Below are 12,744 nucleotides of genomic sequence, written 5' to 3'. Positions count from 1 at the left end.
CCAGTTATTTCCTTGTGTCAGTGACAGGAAACAGAAGACAAATATGTTTTGTGATCTTAACATAAACTATTAGGCTATTAATTTGCTTCATTGTTTCCCCTTGGAAACTCTAGAATCTTCTGCATCTTTCAATATCAAAGCAAACAAGTTAAAATCTATTTTAACATATGTATGGGATTTATATATATGTAGAGAGCACATGTGTATGTGTAATATTGAAATATTTGCCTATATATATGCTCACAACATACAAACTATTACAGGAACAATGTAGTTGATAAAAACAATCTGCTAGAGGTAAGCAGATAACCAAATCATGCAGGTTCAGTCTGTCCTAGTCAGGTTCTGTTGCTTGGTAATCTGATAAAATGTTTATCTATTTTTACCCACCTGTGCTTAAAAAACAACAAACTCAGTGCTTCTGGTCACTGTGGAAACTTCTCTGCCTGGCTCTCTAGTTTCATTTTCTAGCTTCTGCAAATGTCCTTCAGATAAATTCTGTCATAATTCCCTTGTAGCTTTCAGTCCCACCTCCTATGTCCATTCTCCTCTCTTTTCTCCACTCACACAGTTGAGTTTGCTTCTCCATGTGCACCTAGTCTTTTGCCTCTACTTGGTTTTAAATACCAACTGCTCTCGTGGACGGTAAATTACCACTGCAAACACGCAAACCACATAGATTTTAAAAGATGCATATTCGATGGGGTGGGGGTCTTCTCTGACAACATAATGGAAGTTAAGCATTACTTTGTATTTTTCCCCCAACTATCCAAAGATTGATGGCGGGGCTGGTGGTGATTCGGGCACGTTACTGACTGCACAAACCATCACATCTGAGTCGGTGTCAACAACGACAACCACACACATCACTAAGGTAAAACAATGCAGGGGATCATATGGAGAGGATGGTACATTACAGACAGAATCTTTTCTGAATTGTTTCTCTGTTCCTATACACACTTCCAAGTAAGATACAGACAGTGCCAGTGGAATAAAAATGCCTTGGTTTAAAGTATCCAAGAAATTGGGCTCCGTTGACAAATGCATTCAAACCAAATTGCAATTTTGTAAAGTACAAGGGGGTAAAAATATGTTATGAATAACTGTATGTAAGATAGCTACAAAAGCATAAATAATTTAATAAAATTTATAATTTATAAAAACAAACTTGTGCTTCTACTTTTATTAAACCAGCCTTCCTGACTAGCGAGTGAATGAAGGCCATCATTCAGAATTTTCAGCAAGTTGTTCAGATAATGTTGAATTTCCCTCATTTAAGATTGCTAGTATGCTGATTTGGGGCATTCCCCCTCCCTCCCTGCATAATTCTCTAAATGTTTAGCACTGGGTGACCAGTGTTCCCTGGATCAGCAGCATCAGCTTCACTCGGGGCATTGTTAGAAGTATAAATAGCATGGCCCCTCTCCAGTCCTGCTGAAACCTTGGAAGTGTCTTAAGAAGCTTCCAGGTGATTCTGATGCATGCTGAAGTCATCAGATTCCTAACTCCAGCCTTGTTTTCCATTATTTCCTTCTGCTTCAGTTTTTTACTTTGGATAAATGTCTAAAGGTCTTAAAGGTATCCCTTGTGCCCTTCCCAACCCATGTTTCCACGACAATTTAAAAAACAGCAAAAGTAATTTGTAAATTTTTAAATGCCACATAAATACAAGGTACCATTGGTGCTCACTTTAAAGCATATCCAGTTATTAAGCCTAGTGATAAGCCTTGTTTCTTACAGTAAAATGCCGTCATTTGTGACTGAGAGTATACATTTATCACAGTTTTAAAGGTTGGATGTGTGCTTTCCCAGGACAGTGTGGTATTTGCTTATTGACTATTTAGAAGGTCACAGCCAGATGATCTCCTCAGCCTCATCCAGTGTGCCTCAGGCACTCTCAGCTTGCAGGGAGCCCATAACACTGTGAGGCAGTTCCCCCAGGAGCTCCCTTCTCCAGCCTGGTCCTCAGCCTTTTGTCCAGCCATGTGCCATGTCCACGTGCACGACTACTTATGCAGGGTGTCATCAAATCAAACATTCAACAAAAATCTCACCCATATCTTAAACCAAAGCAAATCCTTTTTAAAATTATTGCACCAAATGAAAAGAACAAAATCAGCAACTGAATTTGTATGCTCAGAATCCGTCGGTCAAAACCATCACATCATACGGAAGTCTTCTGTGATGGGGAAAAAATATCTATCACATCAAACAATTTATCAAACCGAAAACAGATACCTAAATTCTTACAATTTCTTGTAATTCTGCAGATAACTGATTTCTCCCTACTCTCGTTTTTAAAAATTGGCCAGCTAGGAATAAAGAAACTGGGGAAATTATAACAATGCCCTAAAGGAGCTACTTGGATTAAATAATATCTGTCCTATTTTAAGTGAGATTAAGATGGGACAGATGCCATCTTGAATATTGGTAAATTAGTTTTAAGATTGCTCTCAGTTGAGGGATACTTGTGGATGCTATAACTTTAGTAATAGGATTCTCTGTTGAGCTTAAAAATAAAGCTCAGAGTGTTTCTAGAATATCAGTCTTCCGCTGCTTGGTGTGTGTGTGGCCTTACGATGATCAACAGGTCTAGGTGGACTCCATCTCTCTTTGCTCTGTGTAAACGTGCTTTAGTGATTGCTGTTTTTTCTTCTTCTCATTTATGACCTTTAGACTGTAAAAGGTGGAATTTCTGAAACAAGAATTGAGAAACGCATTGTGATCACAGGAGATGCAGATATTGATCATGACCAGGTAAATAATTTAAGTTATAGTTCTGGAAATGACCATGTTTGTTTTCTAAGTTTCACATGTGTCATCATGTCGCATACCTGTGTCAACCTCTTCTCCCAGTACCTAGTAGATGAAGTCCACCTCTTAAGCAGGACGTAAAGACACAGCCTGGACACAAGCTTTCCTACACAGATTTCTCTTTATTTCCCACTGGCTTTACGTGCACTTTTGGGTCGAAGTAATCTGGAGGATTTCTGGAAAACATTAGATTCATGTGGGCCTGGTTTAAAGGCAAGTGATCAAATATTTTAAAATGAATGGCAGTTCAATGCACTGGCTTCCAAAAAATGAAGAAAGCCACTAAGCTTGACCTATGCCTACTTTTAGGAACTTTTCAAGTATGTTTATGGCATTAGAAAAGTTAAGCTATTTACTTCCAGGTATTTTCTTCTATTGCAATTATTGGAGGAGGGGAGGTAATATAAGGTTTCTTACACGGTGAAAATTTACATTGATTCTGAAAATTTTTTAAAAGAATCATGCCTCCATTCTAATGTTAAATTTGGCGGCATGCGTGGCTTTGAGCAGGTGATGAATGGAACTGCTGGGGACTTTGAGAGCAGTTTTAATTTTAGACTGCAGTCCCAAGTGATGCTGAGAATTTTTTAAAAAGTGATTTTAACTCAGCTTTAAAGGAGACCAAGCTGTTTTCCTTTTATAACAACTTGAAGAAAAGGAAAAGAAATATTCAGTTGACATCTCAGCTGGGGAGTAGGAGCTAACGATAGTTACACAGCTTTGGACACAATACTGAGCTCAGGAAAGAACATTTTAGAGAACAGAATTCCTCACTTGAGAAAGACTGCCTATATGTGATCAGAGATAAATGGATTTTTTCATGCCTAAGAAGAAAATTACTCCCAATTTTTTTGACTTTGTAAGCATGATTTCACTTACATATTCGTAATGTGCTGTTAAATTTTTCTTAAGAGTTATTAGAGGTTAAAAGGTTGCCTTGACTCTGGATTTTGGCATAGGACTGGAGATTCCTAGAGAGTATTAGTACACTTGTCTGCTTACTGTGGGGAAATGAGTGACTTATGTGGAATCAAGCCTCCAGTTTTCCAGAGGGGGTTTATTCTACTGTCCACTGGAGCAGTCTTGAGTTTCGCCTGACCTGAAATTGGAGCAAACCTGCTGCTTTCTCTCTGGGACTTTTCTCAATAAGCACTCATTGAATTCCTAGAATATGTGAGGCACAAGCCCGCATACTTTGGCATGGTGGAAAGTGCAAACTAGGGTCTTCTCCCAGCCGTTGTTTCTTCTACCCCCTCTCCCCACTGAACCTAGGCCCTTTACACACTTTAAAATGCCACCTTTCTAGTACTTAGGTTTTACTTATGTGTATTCTTTTGCCTTTTATAACAAAAGGCAAAATAATTTTGTTATAAAAGGCAAAAGAATATTTTGGCCTGTTTTATCAAAAAATTCAAATCTAGATAGTATTGCTTCTGAAAGACAAATATTAAAAACACAATTTGAAATACAAGTGCCAAAATAACACGTACACCTAACTCTTTAAAAACCATGATGACTCTGCAGCCTTAATTGCTGTTGCTACAAGGATGGGAATCTCCTTTTTTGTATATGATGTCATGTTTCAGCCCTTTGTAAAACTGAGGTCAGATATCCAAATGAAGAGAACAGAAATTTCGCGTTTTTATGTTTGTGAGATACCATAAACTTTTTTTTTTTTTTTTTTTGGAGATGGAGTCTCCCTCTGGTGCCCAGGCTGGAGTACAATGGCACAATCTCAGCTCACTGCAGCCTCCGCCTCCTGGGTTCAAGTTATTGTCCTGCCTCAACCTCCTGAGTAACTGAGACTATAGGCATGCACCACCACGCCCGGCTAATTTTTGTATTTTTAGTGGAGATGAGGTTTCACCATGTTGGCCAGGCTGGTCTTGAACTCCTGACCTCAGGTGATCCACCCACCTCGGCCTCCCAAAGTGCTGGGATTACAGGTGTGAGCTACCACATCTGGCCAACATTTTTGAGTAAATGTGATTGTGGCTTTCGGTATGCTTGTCACCAGAAGCTGTTGTGGGTTTACTTTCTCCTTAGAGTATGTAATGAGATGACAGAGCTACTTAAAATTAAATGATGAAACCACTTTCCTGTCAAAATCCGATGTTGATCATATAGGGACCTTCATAACATTGACATTTTTTTCAGTTCCTTGCCTACATTAAAAGGAATCTTAAGGCCAGGCACAGTGGCTCACGCCTGTAATCTCAGCACTTTGGGAGGCCGAGGCGGGCAGATCACGAGGTCAGGAGATGGAGACCATCCTGGCTAACACGGTGAAACCCCGTCTCTACTAAAAATACAAAAAAATTAGCCAGGCGTGGTGGTGGGTGCCTGTAGTCCCGGCTACTCGGGAGGCTGAGGCAGGAGGATGGCGGGAACCCGGGAGGCGGAGCTTGCAGTGAGCCGAGATCGCACCACTGCACTCCAGCCTGGGTGACAGACCGAGACTCTGTCTTAAAAAAAAAAGAAAGGAATCTTAAAATGGAAGGACACTTTCACTGGGCCAGACAGAAAACAAGAAATCTTTTCTGTGTTGGCAAATCAAAGAGGCATGCTTTTATAGAAACTTGCTTTGCAGATTCTTCACCCTGTGCTGGTCATGACACTTTAGCTCCATACCAGGGAGGGGTAAGCTACACTGCAGTTGCTCTTCACAGTGTGTTTCTTTCTAAGAAGTAATTTCTCAATTTGGCAATAAGATGTGATGTTTTCTCGTAATCCTTATTGCCATAATGACATTTTACAGTATTTAATTTTGTGTGCCGATATTATGGAATGAAAGGAGTTTTAACAAAGTGATTTTGATTGTGTTTCAAGATGACTGTAGCAGTTTTTGCTTTTCCCAACCTTTTTGTGAATTAAGAGGGTGTTTCATATATGTTGCCTTCCCTTGGGCATCATCTACATTTTCTCTTTAACAATTGCCCTGGTTTATTGTAGGCAGATCTTGGTAGACCAGATACTCAAAAGTGTTTGACCATTTGTCTGTAGCTACACTTGGCTTCCATCAGAGCTTGTCCTTGTCTTTGACTTTTCCCGGTGTGGACTGCACAAACCAACATGTAGTAAATGGCTTGGATCATTCCAATCTCCTTCTCTCTGAAGACACACACACACACACACACACACACACACACACACACACACACACACACAAAATGTAGAACTACACCCCTGTGCTTCCTCTCCCTTCCCTTTTCCCATTCCAGTCAACACGCTGAAAAGCTTCTCTGCCCTTCCCTGGAATTAGATACCTGCTCCTGCTCCCGCTCCACGCTAGCCCTCCAGCCATTCACTCTCCCCCCTTGACAAACACTTCTGCTACTGCTCAGATTGGAGGCTGGTTCCGTGTCTCATTTCTCTCTCGTCACAACACAGGTAGTTCACAAACGTTTCTTCCCTGGTGGAAATTTAAGCACCCTCAAGTGTCTTCCAAGTTTCTGTGCAAAAGTTTTGTGGTATAAAAATTACGTCTTTTTTTTTTTTTTGCTGATAGCTTTCCTTTTTTTTTTTTTTTTTTTTTTTTAATGAAACAAGGCTTAGGGTTTCTGCTTGGTGTCCTTACAGCTGACAGAAACTATCATGCAAACAAGAAATGCAGTTGTCCCCTTAGGCAGGTGACAGCAAAAGAAAAATTGCACGGCTTTTTTTCAAATGCAGTTTCCTTATGAGATATGGTATTCTCTGTCCTAGTAAAATTTTCTCTTTGTTTTAGCATTCTTTCCTTTGAGACAAAGTGTCACTGTGTTGCCCAGGCAGGAGTGCAGTGGTGCAGTCTTGGCTCACTGCAGCCTCCACCTCCCGGTTCAGGCAGTTCTCCTGCTTCAGCCACCCAAGCTGGGATTACAGGCGTGTGCCAGCCAAGCCTGGTGTTTTTAGTAGAAACTGGGTTTCACCATGTTGGCCAGGCTGGTTTCGAACTTCTGGCCTCAAGTGATCTGCCTGCCTCGGCGACCCAAAGTGCTGGGATTACAGGCCTGAGCCACCGCACCTGGCCTTTAGAATTATTTCCTAGACTTTGAGAGTTGTTCTCTGGTGTTTTGTTTTCTCACCCATGCTTTTAAAAACAAAATGAGTAATAATTAAGAAAGGCATTTACCTCCTCTGAAAAATAGGATCTTTCCATTGTGCCGCAATACTTTTATAGTTTACTTTCTGATAAAACGCAGAGAAACTTTGCTTTCTTACCACGTGGTCCAAGGAAGGAACCACGAACCACTGGAGTCAGTCCTCTGCGTCCTCCCTGCTCCTGTCCTACTGCTCACAGGCTGGATGGCCTTGAGAAACCCATTAATCTTTGTGCCTGCAGTTTTGTCAACTATCAAATAGGGACCTGTATTTTATAACCTGATTAGTCAGTCTCTGTTCTTTAGCTTTACTAATTGGATGTTGTTGCTACTGCTCTTTAGTTCTGTGTCTTAGAGGTTTATAGACATCTTTCCTGCAGTCTTTTAGTTCAGCAAACATTTTAGTTCAAACAATTACTGAGAGCCTAAGAGGATAAAGATGAGCAAGGCCTGGTCCTATGCCTTGCAGTTTCAGGCAATTGGGTGATAGCTAGTATCACCTGAATGTCTAGATCAGGCACTATGCTTTACAGCATTACTTCAGTTCACACAGAAAACCTTAAAATGATCATTACAACTCAGCATTGGTCTCGGGTTACATACAGGTAAGAACACTAAACTCCAAAGAACTGTTTTCTGCAAATCTCACAGTGAGTATAATAAGCCTGGGATTCAAAGCCAACATGTTCCCTCCACGTGTCATTATCTGAAAGTGGACTGGAGGATGGGGAGATTTAGGAAATGAGAAGTAGTCTATAAAATGACAGTGAGCCCATTTCAAAAATTCCTGCTTCCTCAAATAAAGAAGTGAGTGCCTCTTGGCTTGAGGTTGGGTCCGAGGTGATCAGTGTGCGTATGTTTTGCCATCGTGAGGTGGAGGCTGTTCCCCAGCTCACATCCGTTCTCTGTCCTGTCCCTGGCAGGCACTGGCTCAGGCGATCAGGGAAGCCAGAGAGCAGCACCCTGACATGTCGGTCACAAGAGTGGTGGTACACAAAGAAACAGAGTTGGCGGAGGAAGGGGAAGATTAAGTAAGGTAAGAGAGCCCTCATTGTCTGTGGCCTTTCTAGTGACTGCTTTGTACTCCTGAACTTGTGAAAGGATGTGAAATGAAAGTTCATATTAGTGTCTCCTTCGTATAGTACATTTGACCTTCTAGACTGTTATCCCCAAGTGCATCAGCTCAAGTGCATACAATCTCTGCATGTGGTGTCAATAACTCTGATTTATTGAGGGGCTGCTAATGATTGACATTCATATATTGCTTTACTAGCTATCAAGCACATTAGTATAAGTTACATTAATTAATGTTCACAGTGACCCTTTCAGAAAGATGCTATTACCCTTCTTTGGATGAGAGATTTTTATTGTAGGAGGGATAAGAGGGAGATGAGTTAATTCCACCCATCTCTACTGAAAATACAAAAATTAGATGGGCATGTTGGTGCACGCCTGTCATCCCATACTTGGGAGGCAGGAGAGTCATTTCAACCTGGGAGGCGGAAGTTGCAGTGAGCCAACATTGCACCACTGAACTCTAGCCTGGGCAACAGAAGGTGAGACTCCATCTCAAAAAAAAAAAAAAAAAAAAAGAAAAAGAAAAAGGATACATCTGAGAATGAACCAGATGAACCAGAAAGGAAAACATTTATTTGACTATGTAAAAATGGAAATAAATACTTCAGTTAAGCGAATAGAAACAAAACCAAAGGATAAATAAATGATTAAGTTTAATGTGTTTGGCAGAGAAAGGAATAGTATCCTGAATATATTAAGAACTCTACTGTGTCATTAAGAAAATTTAAACACTTTCGTAGAAAAATGGGCAGAGAATTAAATGAGTAAACCATGTGCAAAGTAAAAGAATAAACAAAAAATGTCCAGCTTCACTATTACTTAAATCAATGCAAATTAAAAATTTAGTGGACAAGTTTTCACCTATAAATTTGGCAAAACTTATGTTTTTAATAGTGTTGGGAAGGCTGTAGGAAACATATACTGCTGTATAAATTAGTAATATTTTATGGAGGACAATTTGATGCAAAACAATCTACATTAAACATGTCTACCATTAAACTACTTATAAGAATGTATCTTAAATAATCAGAAATATATGCAAATATTCACCTACAAGGGTATTTATCACATTTTAATACTTACATTTGTATAAATGTAAATTTGCTAGTATTAGTAAAAGGGGAAAGATTTACACACTCTGAAGAGAAACCAGAGTATTATGTTTGCTAGTATTAGCAAAAAAAAATTGAAATAATCTAAATGGTCAAGAGTAGGGGCTTAGTTGATACATTATTCTGTTTCCATGTGATAACTAACTCTTAATGAAATGGGTGTTTATAATTATCTATTAGGGCTTTAAGAAGCAGGTCTTATCACACAATAACACATAGTAAGATTACTTTCTGTTGTTAAAATAATCTGTATGTTGACCAGTCAATAGATAGGTAACCCACAGGAATGGCTGGGTCACAGGATATTTTCTGCCTTGGGTGGCATGGCCACCTGCTGTTGCATCCACTAGGAGGCGAGGATTCCTACCATTTTACAGCTGTCTCTCTGACTTTTGAATTTTTGCTAGTTTGGTGAATATGTACTTATGTGTAGCTGTGATTATAATTCCCATTTTCTTCATTAATGTCTTTTCATATGGTTATTAGCCATTCATGTTTTCTCTTCTATGAAAATATAGATGGCCAAAAAATTCAAAACCTTAAATGCTTGTTCACCTCTCTTGCCTGCTTTTGCTTTCATTCTTTCTTTCATTGTTAATTGATTATTGATACATTCTACATACTGATCCTTTGTCAATTTTATATGTTGCAAATATCTGCAGGCTTTTGGTTTGTCTTTCATTATTAAAATAGTTGAATATGGTTAATATTATTGAATTTATCAAGCTTTTCCTTTATGACATGTTCTTTCCATACCCTTAGGTGATAAAGATATTTTTTATGTAGAAATTTTAATGTTGTTTTTCATATATTCTTAATCCATCTGAAATCATTTTTTCTAAATGATGAGAAACAGTAGTCTGTTTCCTACATAAGTAGCCAGCATTCCAGCACTGTAATGAAGAGCCTATCTTTCCCCCTCTCATCTCCAGCATCCTGTATCAAATTTCTTATGTGTGTGGGTGTTTCTGACACTATTATTATTGGTCTATGTGTGTATCCCTGCTCCAGTGCCAGATTTACTATAGCTTTATAATGGGTCTTGATATATGGTATGTGTGTCTCTATCCCCCTGCACCCCCTCCCGCCACCACCAATAGCATTGTTTTTCTTCATTCTTGGCTCTTCCTGTTACATACAAATTTTAGAATCAGATTGCTGGGTTCTAAGATTAAATCCTGCAGTACTTCAATTGGCCTTGTATCTACTCTGTACTTCAATATGGGGAGAATTACATCTTTTTAATATTGCCTTCTTTTCCTTGAACATAAGATGTCTCTATTTGTATATATATTCTTTAATGTCTTTCATTAAAATTATATAGTTTTTTAATCAAATGAGGTCTTACAAATCTTTTCTAGCTGTTGCTAGCACAGAGAGATACAGTTGACTTTTCCATATTAATCTTATGTCTAGCAACCTGCCTCTTCATATCTTAGATTCTAGTTTAAACACAGTGTATATAATAGGCCATAAGCAGAAATCATTAACAATTTTAGTAAAAATAAAACATCCAGTGGCCTGAGTAAATGTGCAGTGCTATATGTGGATATTGATCTTCTTTATCTTTGAGATGTATTTCCCTAATGGTTTTATTTATTTTTTATTTTTTTGAGATGGAGTCTCCCTCTGTCACCCAGGCCGGAGTGCAGTGGCACGATCTTGGCTCACTTCAACCTCCATCTCCCAGGTTCAAGGAATTCTCCCTGCCTCAGCCTCCCAAGTAGCTTGGATTACAGGTGCCCGCCACCACGCCCGGCTAATTTTTGTATTTTTTAGTAGAGACGGGGTTTCACCATGTTGGCCAGGCTGATCTTGAACTCCTGACTTCAAGTGATCTGCTCCCCTTGGAGTGCTGGGTTTACAAGCATGAACCACCGTGCCCGAACCCCTAATGGTGTTTTTTTATTATTTATTATTTATTATTATTATTTTCGAGACAGAGTCTCCCTCTGTCACCCAGGCTGGAGTGCAGTGGCGTGATCTCGACCCACTGCAACCTCCACCTCCCGGGTTCAAGCAATTCTCCTGCTTCAGCCTCCTGAGTAGCTGGGACTACAGGTGCCCACCACCACACCTAGCTCCTAATGCTTTTAAATAGGGAAGGCTGAAAGCATTCTTACTTAGGAGTCAGAAGACTGAAGGCTACATTTTCATCTTGCCAGATATCAAACTATATTGACATTAGGCAAGTCAGTGCTATGATCTGCCTTTCCTAACTCATAGGACTTATTCTAAGGATATAATAGGATAATAAATAAGAAAAGTGACTGTTATAAAAACATAAGGTAATAGCACTGGGTATTTTTGCCTCTAAGTTTTATCAATCAGACACTTCTTAATCAGGAATACTGGGCAAAAATTGGTGACACTCTAAGCATTACCAGCAACTCTACCTTCACTTGTGGCATTTTAATAAGTTTTTAAATGAGTTCATTACATCACTTATTCCTAGCACTTTATATTCATTTTTACAATGGACACACAGACACACACACAGCTTTTGAAGTTTGCCCATCTCAGAGGCTAACTTTTATGAGAAGCCTTGTTAAACAGATTTAGGAAGTTAAAGTATAAACTTACATATAAGGTGAATAAACTAGATACATTTGGAAAGATTCATTCATGCATTCAAAAAATATTTAATGAGTGCCCAAATGTGGTAGGGTAAGGCTGGATAATGATTCCATGGTAGACAAAGCAAACATGGCCCCCCTCCTTGGCGGAGACGATGTGCTCCAGGAAGGTAGGTGTTAATATTAACAAATGAACAAACTGTAAATGTGATCAGCCCTCTGAAGGAAATAAAATGCTATGAGAGAACAAAATAGGAGACTTGAACTATTATAAATTTAACCAATTACTTGAGAAACAAAGTTTGAGTTTAAATCTGAAGGACGACTAGGAATGACCTCAGTGTCTCAAAGTCATTTTGGCATCTCCACCCCCAACTGGCTGCAGCTCGCTCTTAAAAAATTTCCTTTGCTGGTGACTGTCAGATCTGGGAAGAGTGTGTTTTCACTGCTTCAGCTACTGTCTGGCTGCCCTGCCAGGATCCCACAGAGGCAGCAGGTGGGCCGAGGCAAAGAGCAGGATCAGGACAATATCTGAATGTCAAAAAAGAGGGGGAACTGTCTGCAATGTATCTGCTCCATCTCCCTTTTTCAGGCACATAAAGCTCTCCTCCTGACCTGGTCTCGCTCTTCGGAGTAGCTCTGAGCTTTTGATCAAGTGTTGAAAGTAGGGGGAGGGGAGAGCAAACAGAAAGATGGTAAAAGAACAACCTGCAGAGGACGAACCTCCCAAGTCCACCTTTCTCAGCAGGTGGCGCCCAGCTGTGAGGCAGAGAGGAGCTAAATGCAAACTCCGTTAAAAAGAAAACACACTTCAGATGAGGACTTCACTAAATCTTTGTAACTTTTTAATGTCCTTTCAAGGACTGCTCTCTCCTGCCGGCTTAGCCCAAATGCATACTTATGAGCCCTCACACGGGTGGAAAATATTGCTGACCTTATCACCACTGCAATGGTATTCCCAAACAGTCCCGATCAGGAGGAAGAAGGGTTCCAAGCTTGGTGGTGTGATCTGTGTGGTCTCAGAAAGAATTAGCCACAGGAGAGGGAGCTCTCCCAACCCAGACTTCACAGGAGCCTCTCTGACTC

General features: G+C 39.8%; 1 protein-coding gene across 47 annotated transcripts in view; it reads left to right on the top strand.

The window, feature by feature from the left end:
* Window positions 1-12,744, top strand: part of EPB41L2 (erythrocyte membrane protein band 4.1 like 2) — a 227,714-nt gene that overhangs the window by 201,157 nt on the left and 13,813 nt on the right. For 46 of the 47 annotated variants that reach the window (XR_012433433.1, XR_012433435.1, XR_012433434.1 and 43 more), the window contains 3 exons: window positions 776-874; window positions 2,677-2,757; window positions 7,817-7,929. Coding sequence is in view for 35 of the 47 variants with exons in the window: in XM_045391539.2 (XP_045247474.1) it covers window positions 776-874; window positions 2,677-2,757; window positions 7,817-7,924 (288 nt within the window). In the remaining 12 variants the exon portion in view is untranslated. The remainder of the gene's footprint in view (window positions 1-775; window positions 875-2,676; window positions 2,758-7,816; window positions 7,930-12,744) is intronic. The other variant, XM_005551835.4, reaches the window with a different exon arrangement.

The sequence above is a fragment of the Macaca fascicularis genome, chromosome 4 (assembly GCF_037993035.2).
Source record: "Macaca fascicularis isolate 582-1 chromosome 4, T2T-MFA8v1.1".
In the NCBI taxonomy this organism is placed as follows: Eukaryota; Metazoa; Chordata; class Mammalia; order Primates; family Cercopithecidae; genus Macaca; species Macaca fascicularis.
This window is presented reverse-complemented; position numbering and strand designations above follow the sequence as displayed.